The following is a 17,746-nucleotide window of genomic DNA, read 5'->3' as shown; positions in this document are numbered from 1 at the left end:
GAGGTCATGAGAGGAAATGTTCCTGATTCAAAAGCTATTTTCTGCCTGACGTAGCATTCAATGCAATTCAACACCGGGTTTCCAGGCAATGAATAGGTTTGTGTGTGTTTACTTTGAATGTTGAACTAGACTTGAACATTTGATAACATAAAATTAATTATATATTATTTGATAGGTATTCGGAACATGATTGTGAATCTACCCTGACTGTCAACCACCACCAACTTGTGTGCTTTACTCATAACCAACTACGAATTCCCTCTTGTGTCACGCCCCGCCAACTTGGCAACAGGGAGGGAGGATTCAGGGAGGATTCAGATTGCGGATCTTGGCTGGATGTTTCGCAGGGGGATAGCTAGCACGGAGAGAAGGGTACAGTAACTTCAGCACCCACCCGGGGGTAAACAGCGACAAGGACACCCAAGTGCGGCACACTAATCGTTTTAGTCGGAACTAGGGCTGACTGTCGCGTTTCAGTTTTAACAGTTGTGGATGTTTGTACATATTTTGCCCTATGATTGTCACTGTAGTAAGGAGGTGAATTCTCGCCGCCGCCATCTTTGGAAACTGATTGGGAGGAGTGGACAACTTCGTTGGCTGACTCGTTTATTACCCAGCTATTGGTAGTTGTTTTCAGGGCCTCGACTGGCCTTACTGTACACACATTACACTTGTTTTTCGGTTGACCAAACACAACGAATCGGCATCGTACAACCTGGAAAAGGCTAGCTAACAAAACTCCAATCTGTGCTCCACCTCCAGACTCGAGTCAGTTTGTTGCGTCCTTCCCTGCCTTGTTGGACATTTGCTCCCGTTATTCTACCTGAACCTGGCCTCTGACAGGTAAGTGTCCGCTGTGCATTCAAGCCAACTTCTGCTGGTGAGAAATGTGTTTATCTGGATAACTTGCCTTCTAGCTAGGCTTCTTAGTTAGCCAACTTGATCAGCTGGTTAGACAACATCATTAATACTGTAGTTAGCTTACGACGTGGATGGTTAATGTTAGCTCGATGACATCCAACTAACGTTAGCTAACTTTAGTCAGAGAGGAATCTTTGCTCTAACGTTTGTGAATTGGGGAATGATAACTAATGGACATGGCTAACTAGCTACATGGCTAACTAACTAGCTAACTTTTGATAAGCTATGAAGCGAATGTCTCATTTTAACTTGTAAACAATTCAATGGCAGCTAACTGACAAGACAGATTGTCAAATGCTGGGAAGGACATGGCTAGCTAGTTAACGTTCGTCCAGCGATAAATGCTGGCTTGTAACGTTAGCTATCATGCTAACGTCTGCTGTTTTACTAGCCAGATAGCTAACTAACGAATCCTCTTCTAATGTAGACAGGTAGTTTTGGTGTGACACTCCCTCGTAGTTTTTCTCACTGTTCAACTCAACTGTAAATCATGGCTGAGGCGATCAGAAACACAGCAGCTTCACGACCAATGTCAACCATTCAGTCTAAACTGTGAACTGAAATGGCACTAGTTATGTCCTAAGTGTTGCTAGGTTTAATGTTTACAGCCAGCAAACAAGCAGCTTGACAAATCTATTGTCGTTTCGGGTATGTCTTCCTTGTACGCCTGCATTCATTCCTGGCGGTTGCTGGCTTGTTTGTGGGCAGTGACGTGAGTCACATTCCTAATTTCTGTGTTGACATTGCGTAACATTCTTTCTCGGCCTTGACTATGCCTGTTCGCCAGTATTGCACACTCCAAATGGTGACAAACTGTATTTAATGGAAAACAGCTCAAAATAACGATTATGTTGTTTTCATTTGTTAGACAATGGCATCATAAATGTAAGTTGACAACAACAACCTAACACATCCTTCCTACACATTAAGGTGAAGTGTTGGGAATGACAAAGCAAGAACACTTTTTTTCCCGTTAACAATGCACACCTTTTGCATTGATTAGCAACATTGCATTCAAACACTTTACTTTATAGGAGTTTGAATGTACAGTAAGTAGGCTTTGTCACATGCGCTGAATACAACAGTGAAATGCTTACTTACAAGCCCTTAACCAACAATGCAGTTATAAGAAAAATAAGTGTTATGTGAAAAAATAACAAATAATTAAAGAGCAGCAGTGAAATAACAGTAGCGAGGCTATATACAGGGGGTACCGGTACAGAGTCAATGTGTGGGGGCACCGGTTAGTTGAGGTAATTGAGGTAGTATGTACATGTAGGTAGAGTTATTAAAGTAACTATTCATAGATAATAAACAGAGTAGCAGCAGTGTAAAAGTGTGGGGGGGAGGAGCAATACACATAGTCTGGGTAGCCATTTGATTAGCTGTTCAGGCTTGGGGGTAGAAGCTGTTAAGAAGCCTTTTGGACCTAGACTTGGCACTCCGGTACCGCTTGCCGTGTGGTAGAAGAGAGAACAGTCTATGAGAAGGGTGGCTGGAGTCTTTGACAGTTTTTAGAGCTTTCCTCTGACATCGCCTGGTATAGAGGTCCTGGATGGCAGGAAGCTTGGCCCCGGTGATGTACTGGACCGTACGCACTACCCTCTGTAGTGCCTTGCGGTCGGAGGCCAAGCAGTTGCCATACCAGGCGGTGATGCAACCAGTCAGGATGCTCTCGATGGAGTTTAGCTACAAGGGTAAGTAGCGTCATAGTTTAGCTACGTGGGTAGGTAGCGTCATTGTTGAGCTACGCGGGTAGGTAGCGTCATTGTTGAGCTACGCGGGTAGGTAGCGTCATAGTTGAGCTACGTGGGTAGGTAGCGTCATAGTTTAGCTACGTGGGTAGATAGCGTCATAGTTGAGCTACGTGGGTAGGTAGCGTCATAGTTGAGCTACGTGGGTAGGTAGCGTCATAGTTGAGCTACGCGGGTAGGTAGCGTCATAGTTGAGCTACGTGGGTAGGTAGCGTCATAGTTGAGCTACGTGGGTAGGTAGCGTCATAGTTGAGCTACGTGGGTAGGTAGCGTCATAGTTGAGCTACGTGGGTAGGTAGCGTCATAGTTGAGCTACGTGGGTAGGTAGCGTCATAGTTGAGCTACGTGGGTAGGTAGCGTCATTGTTGAGCTACGTGGGTAGGTAGCGTCATTGTTGAGCTACGTGGGTAGGTAGCGTCATTGTTGAGCTACGTGGGTAGGTAGCGTCATTGTTGAGCTACGTGGGTAGGTAGCGTCATTGTTGAGCTACGTGGGTAGGTAGCGTCATTGTTGAGCTACGTGGGTAGGTAGCGTCATTGTTGAGCTACGTGGGTAGGTAGCGTCATTGTTGAGCTACGTGGGTAGGTAGCGTCATTGTTGAGCTACGTGGGTAGGTAGCGTCATTGTTGAGCTACGTGGGTAGGTAGCGTCATTGTTGAGCTACGTGGGTAGGTAGCGTCATTGTTGAGCTACGTGGGTAGGTAGCGTCATTGTTGAGCTACGTGGGTAGGTAGCGTCATTGTTGAGCTACGTGGGTAGGTAGCGTCATTGTTGAGCTACGTGGGTAGGTAGCGTCATTGTTGAGCTACGTGGGTAGGTAGCGTCATTGTTGAGCTACGTGGGTAGGTAGCGTCATTGTTGAGCTACGTGGGTAGGTAGCGTCATTGTTGAGCTACGTGGGTAGGTAGCGTCATTGTTGAGCTACGTGGGTAGGTAGCGTCATTGTTGAGCTACGTGGGTAGGTAGCGTCATTGTTGAGCTACGTGGGTAGGTAACGTCATTGTTGAGCTACGTGGGTAGGTAGCGTCATTGTTGAGCTACGTGGGTAGGTAGCGTCATTGTTGAGCTACGTGGGTAGGTAGCGTCATTGTTGAGCTACGTGGGTAGGTAGCGTCATAGTTGAGCTACGTGGGTAAGTAGCGTAACAGCCTGTTAATGTTTGTGTTCTACTATGTGTTATAACAGCTTCAGGCCTGGTTACTGTTGCCACACTGACAGTACTATAGTCTAGGATTTATGCATCGCCCAGGAAAAAGGGATCAGAGAGGGAGCAGGGTAAAGCCTGTTCTCTCGGCCTGCCACACAGTATAGTCCACAGGATCAGTGTTGTTATCCTGACTAGAGGTCGACCGATTAATCGGAATGGCCGATTAATTAGGGCCGATTTCAAGTTTTCATAACAATCCCAATATTTTGGGACACCGCTTTGGCCGATTAAAAAAAATATATATATATTTTTTTACACCTTTATTTAACTAGGCAAGTCAGTTAAGAACACGTTCTTATTTTCAATGACGGCCTAGGAACGGTGGGTTAATTGCCTTGTTCAGGGGCAGAACGACAGATTTTTACCTTGTCAGCTCGGGGATTCAATCTTGCAACCTTACAGTTAACTAGTCCAACGCTCTAACCACCTGCCTCTCATTGCACTCCACGAGGAGCCTGCCTGTTACACGAATGCAGTAAGAAGCCACGGTAAGTTGCTAGCTAGCATTAAACTTATCTTATAAAAAACCAATCAATCAATCATAATCACTAGTTAACTACACATGGTTGATGATATTACTAGTTTATCTAGCGTGTCCTGCGTTGCATATAATCGATGCGGTGGCATTCGCGAAAAAGGACTGTCGTTGCTCCAACGTGTACCTAACCATAAACATCAATACACAGAAGTATATATTTTTAAACCTGCATATTTAGCTAAAATAAATCCAGGTTAGCAGGTAATATTAACCAGGTGAAATTTGTGTCACTTCTCTTGCGTTCATTGCACGCAGAGTCAGGGTATATGCGATAATAATAAACGTTTTGTTTTCTTAATGATCATTTCCGGATTCAACCATATTAATGACCAAAGGCTCGTATTTCTGTGTGTTATGTTATAATTAGGTCTATGATTGAGCTGAAAATACATTGTAGTCTATTCTGTTACCAAATTCGTTCAGCCATTTCACGATTTCTTTTGTTTTTATTCAAACGTTTTGATCATTTGTGTACTTTTTGACATTTGACTGCATTGATTGGAGCTAGTAACATACGCATTTCAGGGGCCTCCCGAGTGGCGCAGTGGTCTAAGGCACTGCATTGCAGTGCTAACTGCGTTACTACAGATCCTGGTTTGATACCGGGCTGTGTCGCAGCCAGCCACGACCGGGAGACCCATGACGCGACGCACAATTGGCCCAGTGTTGTCCGGGTTAGGGCAGGCTTTGGCCGTCCCGGGATGTCCCATTGCGCTCTAGCGACTCCTTGTGGTGGGCCGGGCACATGTTCGCTGACACGGTCGTCCAGTTGGACGGTGTTTCCTCCGACACATTGGTGCGTCTGGCTTTCGGGTTAAGTGGGCAGTGTGTCAAGAAGCAGTGCGGTTGTGTTTCGGAGGACGAGCGGCTCTCGACCTTCGCCTCTCCAGAGTCCGTAGGGGGGTTGCAGCGATGAGACAAGACTGTAACTACCAATTGGATTCCACGAAATGGAGGATAAAAAGGGGTAAAAAAAGCAACAAGCATTTCCCTGCACCCTATTTAACGTTGCTAAACTGTGTACGACCAATCAACTTTGATTTGTCTAGTGATGTGGTAGCATAGTGAGAGTTAGGCTAAACACTGGCTTTATCCTAATGACAGAGGAGTTTGCTTGCTTGTGTGTGTGTGTGTGTGTGTGTGTGTGTGTGTGTGTGTGTGTGTGTGTGTGTGTGTGTGTGTGTGTGTGTGTGAAGGGGTAAATCCTCATATGTTTGTCTCTCTACTGTGACTGTGTCCATGGACTGTGTTTTATGCACTGATTCGGGCCAGAACTGCTGTGTTGATTGGTTGACAGCTTCTGCTCTCTTCTAGGCCTACTTTCTCTGTTGATGGGGTGTGAATTATAGTATGTTGATTGGTCAGTTGTCTTTTTACTCTCTGGGTTCATCCTATACACACTGTAAAACCTATTGTTCTACTTGAGGCAACTATTTTCTATGAGCTTTTTGAATTTCCAACATGAGCGTTTTTAAGAAAATGTATAATATACCTACCTTTTTTTTTGTGTTTTACAAGCACTAATATATTAGGTACAGCCTCATTATTTGTTATTGATTTGATCCAACTTCATTTGATAAATTCCAGAAGTGTTGTTATACATTTAGATTGACCTTTCTGATTAGTTACTTTCAGTGAACTTGTCTTAATGTTGAACGTTGTCTGAAGTATTTGATCATTTTCCGTTTCAACCCCCTTCAGCAGGGATAGATGAGTACGGTGCTCATTCCACTAGCAGTAACTGGGCTTAGAACTGTAAGCATTGCCTCTGTCATTGAAAGTGGTGCGCATGACCTTAGTGATGGTGGGAATGGGTCGTGTCAACGTTGAACGTCAATTTGTCCGACGGTTTCGATATGCCTTCATCGTCATCCGTAACACCTCATACCACAACAAACTGCCTAACATTAATGTGGAAATATACTTTTCTTCAAATAGATCCTAATTTTGTATTTTTTTTTTACGTGGTGGCAGAAATATTGTTTCATATACCATATACTAAATAATATATGTGTGAAATTAGTTTTCACTTAAAATGGACCATTATCATGCACCTGTCTCGAAACAGGGTCAGGGGGGAAAATACATGTCATCTCTAGACTTAAATAGCGAATGGAGGACGCTTATCCTGTGGTTCATTTTCCTGCCAGCCAGGTAGGCTATACTCCTGTAGTAAAGATAAGCAATGTGCTTAATATTAGGAAAGTTGAGAAATAAATATAATGGGCCTAGCCTATAGAAATCTGATGGGATCCTCCTCTTTTTAATAAAGGCTGTCACTCTGTTTTCTCACGTAATTACATAGCCTATAGAAATGTTGCGCAACATGAGCTCATGGGCTCTCATGAAGTGTTTTGATAAGATTTTCGATTACATTTGCATTGACGTCAGAGTGATTAAAGGGACAATGGAGTACTGAGTACTAGGCAGTTAGCAAGTTTGGTAGACTACTAATGACCAGCAGCAGCATCGGAGCCTAATTCCCGTGACTAAACGGTCAGGTGGAATTTGACTGCCTTCATGACTGGCGGTAATACGGTCAGTGTAACAGCCCCTGTAGTGCGTACGGCCCAGTACATCTCTGGGGCCGAGTTTCCTGCCATCCAGGACCTCTATACCAGGCGGTGTGAGAGGAAGGCCCTAAAAATTGTCATAGACTCCAGCCACTCAAGTCATAGACGGTTCTGGCCTACCGCACAACAGTGCGCCAAAAAGACTGCTAAATAGTTCATCTGGGTAGCTATTTGGTTAACTATTTAACTATCTGCATTGACCCTTTTTGCATTAATTATTTTGACTCATCACATACGCTGCTGTTACTGTTTATTATCTATCCTGTTGCCTAGTCACTTTATTCCTACCTACACTACCGTTCAAAAGTTTGGGGTCTCTTTAGAAATGTCCTTGTTTTTGAAAGAAAAGCACTTTTTTTTTTCATTTAAAATAACATCAAATTGAGCAGAAATACAGTGGAGACATTGTTAATGTTGTAAATGACTATTGTAGTTGGAAACGGTTGAGGACTTGTGAGGCGTCTGTTTCTCAAACTAGACACTCTAATGTACTTGTCCTCTTGCTCAGTTGTGCACCGGGGCCTCCCACTCTTTCTATTCTGGTTAGAGCCGGTTTGCGCTGTTCTGTGAAGGAAGTAGTACACAGCGTTGTACGAGATCTTCAGTGTCTTGGAAATTTATCGCATGGAATAGCCTTCATTTCTCAGAACAAGAATAGACTGACGAGTTTCAGAAGTAAGTTATTTTGTTTCTGGCCATTTTGAGCCTGTAATCAAACCCACAAATGCTGATGCTCCAGATACTCAACTAGTCTAAAGAAGGCCAGGTTTATTGCTTCTTTAATCAGAACAACAGTCTTCAGCTGTGCTAATATAATTGCAAAAGGGATTTCTAATGATCAATTAGTCTGTTTTAAAATGATAAACTTGGATTAGCTATAAACTTGGGTTGCTGATAATGGGCCTCTGTACGCCTATGTAGATATTCCATTAAAAATCTGCCATTTCCAGCTACAATAGTCATTTACAACATTAACAATGTCTACACTGTATTTTTGATCAATTTGATGTTTGTGTGTGAATTCAATTTAAGGGCTTTTTTGGCATGGGAAACATGTTTACATTGCCAAAGCTAGTGAAATAGATAATAAACGGGGCCTCCCGGGTGGCGCAGTGGTCTAGGGCACTGCATCGCAGTGCTAGCTGCGCCACCAGAGTCTCTGGGTTCGCGCCCAGGCTCTGTCGCAGCCGGCCGCGACCGGGAGGTCCGTGGGGCAACGCACAATTGGGCTAGCGTCGTCCGGGTTAAGGAGGGTTTGGCCGGTAGGGATATCCTTGTCTCATCGCGCTCCAGCGACTCCTGTGGCAGGCCGGGCGCAGTGCGCGCTAGCCAAGGGGGCCAGGTGCACAGTGTTTCCTCCGACACATTGGTGCGGCTGGCTTCCGGGTTAGAGGCGCGCTGTGTTAAGAAGCAGTGCGGCTTGGTTGGGTTGTGCTTCGGAGGACGCGTGGCTTTCGACCTTCGTCTCTCCCGAGCCCGTACGGGACTTGTAGCGATGAGACAAGATAGTAATTACTAGCGATTGGATACCACGAAAATTGGGGAGAAAAGGGGATAAAAAAAAAAGAAATTTATAAAAAAAAAAAAAAGAAATAGATAATAAACAATTATCTATTATAATTATCTGGTCACAGAAGTTCCAAAAAGAAAAAAGACATTTCAAATGTCAACACAACATGTCTCTCTCTCTCTCTCACACTCACACACACACATCCCTCATCCATAATGGTGTGTGTTTTATTGAGAGCTCTGCTGTGGTATTACAGCCGTGGTGATTTGCACATCAGAGGCTGATGTTTCAGTCCCAGAAGAACTTAAAGTGCTCTCACACACACACACACACACACACACACACACACACACACACACATACTTATCAATACACTCAATGACGCACACACACACACACACACACACACACTGAATCACTCACTGAACTCTGACCCCACTTCTCTCTCTCATTAAGGCAATAGCCTAGTTTAAACCTGGATGTTAAATCAATGATCAATCCACATGATGTTTGTGCGTATGCCCGCCCAGGCCAGTAGTTTAAAGATCTACTGGTTGGAAAAGTCCAGTGAATTTACCAGAATTCCCAGGTGTAATTTAATGTAGTGAGTTTTGAACATTTTAATGACCAACTCATCATACGCATAGCCATTGGCTTAATCGACTTAATCTACCACAAAAACTTTCCCCTAGCCTCGCAGTCGTTTTAATTCGATAAAATGAAATGACATTTTACTGCATAAGACCACTCCCATAGAATTCTATGGACACTCCCACGCTGTGCACAATAGCCTGGGGATGAGGTGAAGCTGAGTGAGAGGCAATGTTTCTCTAAGCGGAGTAACAAAGCTGTTCCCGTCTCATATTCTTCCGACATCCTCTTCCTCTTCCCTCCAGGTGCCCGTCCTCCGGCCCCTCTGGCTCCTCCCCACTGGCAGATGAGTTGTCACCTGCTCTGGCGTAGACCCAGCTGCGCTCCAACGGCCAGATAGTCTGCTGGCCCCACCCCCTTTCCCCAACCTGCCGGGAGACAGCAAACTACATTACCCAGCATGCCATCCACTGTGCGGGCGGGCAGTCTGAAGGACCCGGATGTAGCCGAGCTGTTCTTCAAGGAAGACCCTGAGAAACTGTTCTCTGACCTCAGAGAGATAGGTCATGGCAGCTTTGGAGCAGTCTACTTTGTATGTACATACTCAAACACTCACACACACACACACACACACACACACACACACACACACACACACACACACACACACACACACACACACCGATTCCTTTGCTGTAATAGTCCTACTGTTCCTCCTGTGTTCTCTCTGTGTCTAAGGCCTGTGTGTTTACTCTGTCTGTGTCTTAAGGCCTGTGTGTGTGTGTGTGTGTGTGTGTGTTCGTGTTCTCTGCCTGTTTGTGTGTGTGTGTGTTCTGTGTCTAAGGCCTGTGTGTGTTCGTGTTCTCTGCCTGTGTTCGTGTTCTCTGCCTGTGTTCGTGTTCTCTGCCTGTGTTCGTGTTCTCTGCCTGTGTGTGTGTTCGTGTTCTCTGCCTGTGTGTGTGTTCGTGTTCTCTGCCTGTGTGTGTGTTCGTGTTCTCTGCCTGTGTGTGTGTTCGTGTTCTCTGCCTGTGTGCGTTCTGTCTCTAAGGTCTCTGTGTGTGTGTTCTCTGTGTCTAAGGCCTGTGTGTGTGTGTTCTGTGTCTAAGGCGCGGGATGTGCGAACTACGGAGGTGGTGGCCATCAAGAAGATGTCCTACAGCGGGAAGCAGTCCAACGAGGTGAGACGAACTGCTACACATTCCTCCCTGTTTCTCTTAATAAAGTTTATTTCAACAGGGACAACAGAAACACATCTCAGACGGCACATTTGTTGCGCTGCACCAGATTGAGTTCACACACACACACACACACACACACACTCTCTCCTATAGAAAAATGTGAGCTGAACACATTATCTCCAAGGTCACCCCACGGCTCTCATACACTCTCACTTTCGCCTCGCTCTCCTCGTAATTTCAGATTAGCTGTAATCAGATTACACCTAATCTGTGTACGAAGAAAACCACCCCAATAGAAAGACAGACAGACGGACGGACACCATTCCGTATGTATGTCCCGTATGAGAACATACCCTTAATGAAGACCTACAGGGTTCTCTGTATGTTTTGTGTTCATTCAGAGTGATCTGAGTAGTCACTCTGCACCAATCTTATTTCCCCAGGTGTGTTGGTTGAACCAACAACTCATTTGTAGTTCCACCATGTCTCCACAAAAATATATTAAGTCTTTCTTTATATGGCTTATTCTTATTATTTTTTAAATTCTCTTTTTACACTCTCCCTCCCTCTTTCTCTCACTCTTTCTTTGTTTTTAATGATGCAGCTTCAGGGCCAATACAGGTTGTTGTTTTTTAAAAATAAAACAATATCTCTCTCAGAAATGGCAGGACATCATAAAAGAGGTGAAATTTCTCCAGAGGATTCAACATCCCAACAGCATAGAGTACAAGGGCTGCTACCTACGAGAAAACACAGCATGGGTAAGACACACACACAGTGGAGTATGAAGGCCTACTACCTATGAAACCCAGAAAAACACACCCTCACACACATTTTGAGGTTAAAACTCCCACTGAGATGTTTCAGTAACCTTACCTACAGGTGTATATCCATGGACCTGTTTTCTTCCTGGATGTGTTCTGTGTGTCTAGCTGGTGATGGAGTACTGTCTGGGCTCCGCTTCTGATGTTCTAGAAGGTAAAACATTCTAGAAACATTAACCTTCCTTTTTGTGTTGTACTATATCGTGGTCAATTTAGACTGTTTGACACAATGTGTCTTTTTACTAATTTTTAGCAAATGTTTTCTAAAATATCCTCTTTCACTCATCCTGTAGTTCATAAAAATCCCCTTCAGGAAATGGAGATCGCTGCCATTACCCACGGTGCTTTGCAGGGGTTGGCCTACCTTCACTCCCACAACATGATTCACAGGTGAGTCAGAGGAGCATTCAGGAACAAGATTACACCTACTGACTCAGTGGTACTTGTCCATATCGAGATTACACCTACTGACTCAGTGGTACTTGTCCATATCGAGATTACACCTACTGACCCAGTGGTACTTGTCCATATCGAGATTACACCTACTGACCCAGTGGTACTTGTCCATAACGAGATTACACCTACTGACCCAGTGGTACTTGTCCATATCGAGGTTACACCTACTGACCCAGTGGTACTTGTCCATAACGAGATTACACCTACTGACCCAGTGGTACTTGTCCATAACGAGATTACACCAACTGACCCAGTGGTACTTGTCCATAACGAGATTACACCTACTGACCCAGTGGTACTTGTCCATAACGAGATTACACCTACTGACCCAGTGGTACTTGTCCATATCGAGGTTACACCTACTGACCCAGTGGTACTTGTCCATATCGAGATTACACCTACTGACTCAGTGGTACTTGTCCATATCGAGATTACACCTACTGACCCAGTGGTACTTGTCCATATCGAGATTACACCTACTGACCCAGTGGTACTTGTCCATATCGAGATTACACCTACTGACCCAGTGGTACTTGTCCATAACGAGATTACACCTACTGACTCAGTGGTACTTGTCCATAACAAGATTACACCTACTGACCCAGTGGTACTTGTCCATATCGAGATTACACCTACTGACCCAGTGGTACTTGTCCATAACGAGATTACACCTACTGACCCAGTGGTACTTGTCCATAACGAGATTACACCTACTGACCCAGTGGTACTTGTCCATAACGAGATTACACCTACTGACTCAGTGGTACTTGTCCATAACGAGATTACACCTACTGACTCAGTGGTACTTGTCCATATCGAGATTACACCTACTGACTCAGTGGTACTTGTCCATATCGAGATTACACCTACTGACTCAGTGGTACTTGTCCATATCGAGATTACACCTACTGACCCAGTGGTACTTGTCCATATCGAGATTACACCTACTGACCCAGTGGTACTTGTCCATATCGAGATTACACCTACTGACTCAGTGGTACTTGTCCATAACGAGATTACACCTACTGACTCAGTGGTACTTGTCCATATCGAGATTACACCTACTGACTCAGTGGTACTTGTCCATATCGAGATTACACCTACTGACTCAGTGGTACTTGTCCATATCGAGATTACACCTACTGACCCAGTGGTACTTGTCCATAACAAGATTACACCTACTGACTCAGTGGTACTTGTCCATATCGAGATTACACCTACTGACCCAGTGGTACTTGTCCATATCGAGATTACACCTACTGACCCAGTGGTACTTGTCCATATCGAGATTACACCTACTGACTCAGTGGTACTTGTCCATATCGAGATTACACCTACTGACCCAGTGGTACTTGTCCATAACAAGATTACACCTACTGACTCAGTGGTACTTGTCCATATCGAGATTACACCTACTGACCCAGTGCTGCTTGTCCATAATGAGATTAGCATGTGGTCCAAAGTACTGTTTTGAAAATCTTGTTCTCTCCCTCTACATCCCTCCCCCACCTCTCTCCCTCTCCATCCCTCTCTCTCTCCAGAGACATCAAGGCTGGTAACATCCTCCTGACGGAGCCAGGGCAGGTCAAGCTAGCTGACTTTGGCTCTGCCTCCATTGCCTCGCCAGCCAACTCCTTTGTGGGGACTCCATATTGGTGAGGGACAGCAGAGCCCAACAGTCAGCGGGGTCTACCAGGGGGGCAAGCTTTGACCGTGTGATGACAAGTTTTTATTTCTTGACATGCCATCTATAGGGTCTACCTGACATGCCTTCTATAGGGTCTACCTGACATGCCGCCTATAGGGTCTACCTGGCATGCCTTCTATATGGTCTACCTGACATGCCTTCTATAGGGTCTACCTGGCTTGCCTTCTATAGGGTCTACCTGACATGCCTTCTATAGGGTCTACCTGACATGCCATCTATAGGGTCTACCTGACATGCCTTCTATAGGGTCTACCTGGCTTGCCTTCTATAGGGTCTACCTGACATGCCTTCTATAGGGTCTACCTGACATGCCATCTATAGGGTCTACCTGACATGCCTTCTATAGGGTCTACCTGGCTTGCCTTCTATAGGGTCTACCTGACATGCCTTCTATAGGGTCTACCTGACATGCCTTCTATAAGGTCTGCCTGACATGCCTTCTATAAGGTCTGCCTGACATGCCTTCTATAAGGTCTGCCTGACATGCCTTCTATAAGGTCTGCCTGACATGCCTTCTATAAGGTCTGCCTGACATGCCTTCTATAAGGTCTGCCTGACATGCCTTCTATAAGGTCTGCCTGACATGCCTTCTATAAGGTCTGCCTGACATGCCTTCTATAAGGTCTACCTGACATGCCGCCTACAGGGTCTACCTGACATGCCGCCTACAGGGTCTACCTGACATGCCGCCTATAGGGTCTGCCTGACATGCCGCCTATAGGGTCTGCCTGACATGCCACCTATAGGGTCTGCCTGACATGCCTTCTACAGGGTCTACCTGACATGCCTTCTATAGGGTCTGCCTGACATGCCGCCTATAGGGTCTACCTGACATGCCGCCTACAGGGTCTACCTGACATGCCGCCTATAGGGTCTGCCTGACATGCCTTCTACAGGGTCTACATGGCATGCCTTCTACAGGGTCTACCTGGCATGCCTTCTATATGGTCTACCTGACATGCCGCCTATAGGGTCTACCTGGCTTGCCTTCTATAGGGTCTACCTGGCTTGCCTTCTATAGGGTCTACCTGACATGCCTTCTATAGGGTCTACCTGACATGCCATCTATAGGGTCTACCTGACATGCCATCTATAGGGTCTACCTGGCTTGCCTTCTATAGGGTCTACCTGACATGCCTTCTATAGGGTCTACCTGACATGCCTTCTATAAGGTCTGCCTGACATGCCTTCTATAAGGTCTGCCTGACATGCCTTCTATAAGGTCTGCCTGACATGCCTTCTATAAGGTCTGCCTGACATGCCTTCTATAAGGTCTGCCTGACATGCCTTCTATAAGGTCTGCCTGACATGCCTTCTATAAGGTCTGCCTGACATGGCTTCTATAAGGTCTGCCTGACATGGCTTCTATAAGGTCTGCCTGACATGCCTTCTATAAGGTCTACCTGACATGCCGCCTACAGGGTCTACCTGACATGCCGCCTACAGGGTCTACCTGACATGCCGCCTATAGGGTCTGCCTGACATGCCGCCTATAGGGTCTGCCTGACATGCCTTCTACAGGGTCTACCTGACATGCCTTCTATAGGGTCTGCCTGACATGCCGCCTATAGGGTCTACCTGACATGCCGCCTACAGGGTCTACCTGACATGCCGCCTATAGGGTCTGCCTGACATGCCTTCTACAGGGTCTACATGGCATGCCTTCTACAGGGTCTACCTGGCATGCCTTCTATAGGTTCTACATGACATGCCTTCTATAGGGTCCTATGGCATGCCTTCTATAGGGTCTACCTGACATGCCTTCTATAGGGTCTACCTGGCTTGCCTTCTATAGGGTCTACCTGGCTTGCCTTCTATAGGGTCGACCTGACATGCCTTCTATAGGTTCTACATGACATGCCTTCGATAGGGTCTACCTGTGCCATTATGCACCATCTCTGTTGGCAAAATGTTCAATGATTGTAATTGAGCTCTCTGTCTCTCTCTCTCTCTCCCCTCTTCCCCTCCTTGCTCTTTCCCCTCCCCCTCTCTCTCCAGGATGGCCCCAGAAGTGATCTTGGCCATGGACGAGGGCCAGTATGACGGGAAGGTGGACGTCTGGTCCCTGGGGATCACATGTGTAGAACTAGGTAGGTAGATGTGTGTGGGTGCGCACGTGTGTGCGTGGGTGGTTTTCAATTGTTTATATGTGCAACATACTGTGTGTGTGTAAACACTGTCTGTGTATGTGACTAATGTGTGTGTAACTCTTGTATCTTGTGTGCAGCGGAGAGGAAGCCTCCTCTGTTCAATATGAACGCTATGAGTGCCTTATACCACATAGCGCAGAATGAGAGCCCTACGCTGCAGTCCAGCGACTGGTGAGTGTGTAATACACAGACTATCACACACACACACAGACACACACACCAGAGTTTCCGTTAGCCGTAAAAAAAAAGTTCAGTGCAGATAAATCGAATTTGTACCGGCTAATAGTCCGGGAGCAAAAAGGAATCCCATTGCGGAATAATTATTTTTAGCCTATTCGTTGTTGGAATACCAGTTGATGTAAATACATTTGACCGGTCATACTTAACAGTTAATGGGTTAATTTGCATAGTTTAGTGGAATTAAATTGGCGTGTGTGTATATTCGTTCTATCTTATCACTTGCGGAAAATCTGTCAGACTGTGCTTTTATAAGACCAGTCCTGTTGAGAGAGAAAAAAATATATAAAATTTTTGGGCCACGATTAAAAAGAGCTACTATTTTTATTTCTAAACTGGTAATTGAAACGCGCTTCCCATTCGCCATTCAAATGCATAACAGAAGGCAGGCTACATCAGCACGTCACACACCACTTTGCAATGACGTGGAGGCAGGGTGCATTTTGAAAACATATACTTAATTGTTGGGAAGCTGAACATTTTATAACATTATTTTTTTACATTTTTATTTAACCTTTATTTAACCAGGTAGGCTAGTTGAGAACAAGTTCTCATTTACAACTGTGACCTGGCCAAGAATAAAGCAAAGCAGTGCGACACAAACAACAACACAGAGTTACATAGAATAAACAAACATACAGTCAATAATACAATAGAGAAAGTCTATATACAGTGTGTGCAAATGAGGTAAGATAAAGGGAGTGAGGCAATAAACAGGCCATAGTGGCGATATTATTACAGTATGGCAAATTTAACACTGGGGTGATAGATGTGCAGAAGATGAGTGTGCAAGTAGCGGTACTGGGGTGCAAAGGAGCAAAACAAATCAAATAAATAACAATATGGTGATGAGGTAGTTGGATGGGCTATTTACGGATTGGCTATGTGCAGGTGTAGTGATATGTGAGCTGCTCTGACAGCTGGTGCTTAAAGCTAGTGAGGGAGATGTGAGTCTCCAGCTTCAGTGATTTTTGCAGTTCGTTCCAGTCATTGGCAGCCGAGAACTGGAAAGAAAGGTGGCCAAAGGAGGAATTGGCTTTGGGGGTGACCAGTGAAATATACCTGCTGGAGCGTGTGCTGCGGGTGGGTGCTGCTATGGTGACCAGTGAGCTGAGATAAGGCGGGGCTTTACCTAGCAAAGACTTATAGATGACCTGAAGCCAGTGGGTTTGGTGACGAATATGAAGCGTGGGCCAGCCAACGAGAGCATACAGGTCGCAGTGGTGGGTAGTATATGGGGCTTTGTGACAAAACGGATGGCACTGTGATAGACTGCATCCAATTTGCTGAGTAGAGTGTTGGGGGCTATTTTGTAAATGACATCGCCGAAGTCAAGGATCGATAGGATAGTCAGTTTTACTATGGTATGTTTGGCAGCATGAGTGAAGGATTCTTTGTTGCGAAATAGGAAGCCGATTCTAGATTTAATTTTGGATTGGAAATGCTTAATGTGAGTCTGGAAGGAGAGTTTACAGTCTAACCAGACACCTAGGTATTGCAGTTGTCCACATATTCTAGGTCAGAACCGTCCAGAGTAGTGATGCTGGACGGGTGGGTAGGTGTGGTCAGCGATCGGTTGAAGAGCATGCATTTAGTTTTGCTTGCATTTAAGAGCACTTGGAGGCCACGGAAGGAGAGTTGAATGGCATTGAAGCTCGGCTGGAGGTTTGTTAACACAGTGTCCAAAGAAGGGCCAGAAGTATACAGAATGGTGGCGTCTGCGTAGAGGTGGATCAGAGAATCACCAGCAGCAAGAGCGACATCATTGATGTATACAGAGAAAATAGTTGGCCCGTGGATTGAATCCTGTGGCACCCCATAGAGACTGCCAGAAGTCCTGACAACAGGCCCTCCGATTTGACACACTGGACTCTATCAGAGAAGTAGTTGGTGAACCAGGCTAGGCAGTCATTTGATGGACCAAGGCTGTTGAGTCTGTCAATCACCATATTCTTATTGGCAGAGTCAAAAGCCTTGGCCAGGTTGATGAATACAGCTGCACAGTATTGTCTCTTATCGATGGCAGTTATGATATCGTTTAGGACCTTGAGCGTGGCTGAGGTGCACCCGTGACCAGCTCAGAAATCAGATTGCATAGC

The 17,746-nt window shown here is 45.4% G+C and overlaps 1 protein-coding gene across 1 annotated transcript in view; it reads left to right on the top strand.

Annotated features, from left to right (window-relative positions):
- The first annotated feature begins 298 nt into the window (after positions 1-298).
- The window catches only part of LOC129863568 (serine/threonine-protein kinase TAO1-like), a 57,551-nt gene continuing 40,103 nt past the window's right edge, over positions 299-17,746 (top strand). Inside the window, exons 1-9 of the mRNA XM_055935631.1 lie at positions 299-843; positions 9,400-9,686; positions 10,201-10,272; positions 10,932-11,033; positions 11,205-11,250; positions 11,390-11,486; positions 13,094-13,207; positions 15,259-15,350; positions 15,488-15,581. Coding sequence (XP_055791606.1) covers positions 9,555-9,686; positions 10,201-10,272; positions 10,932-11,033; positions 11,205-11,250; positions 11,390-11,486; positions 13,094-13,207; positions 15,259-15,350; positions 15,488-15,581 — 749 coding nt within the window. The 5' untranslated portion in view covers positions 299-843; positions 9,400-9,554. The remainder of the gene's footprint in view (positions 844-9,399; positions 9,687-10,200; positions 10,273-10,931; positions 11,034-11,204; positions 11,251-11,389; positions 11,487-13,093; positions 13,208-15,258; positions 15,351-15,487; positions 15,582-17,746) is intronic.

The sequence above is a fragment of the Salvelinus fontinalis genome, chromosome 10, assembly GCF_029448725.1.
Source record: "Salvelinus fontinalis isolate EN_2023a chromosome 10, ASM2944872v1, whole genome shotgun sequence".
NCBI lineage: Eukaryota > Metazoa > Chordata > Actinopteri > Salmoniformes > Salmonidae > Salvelinus > Salvelinus fontinalis.
Note: the sequence above shows the minus strand (reverse complement) of the source record. Positions and strands in the feature narration are given on the sequence as shown.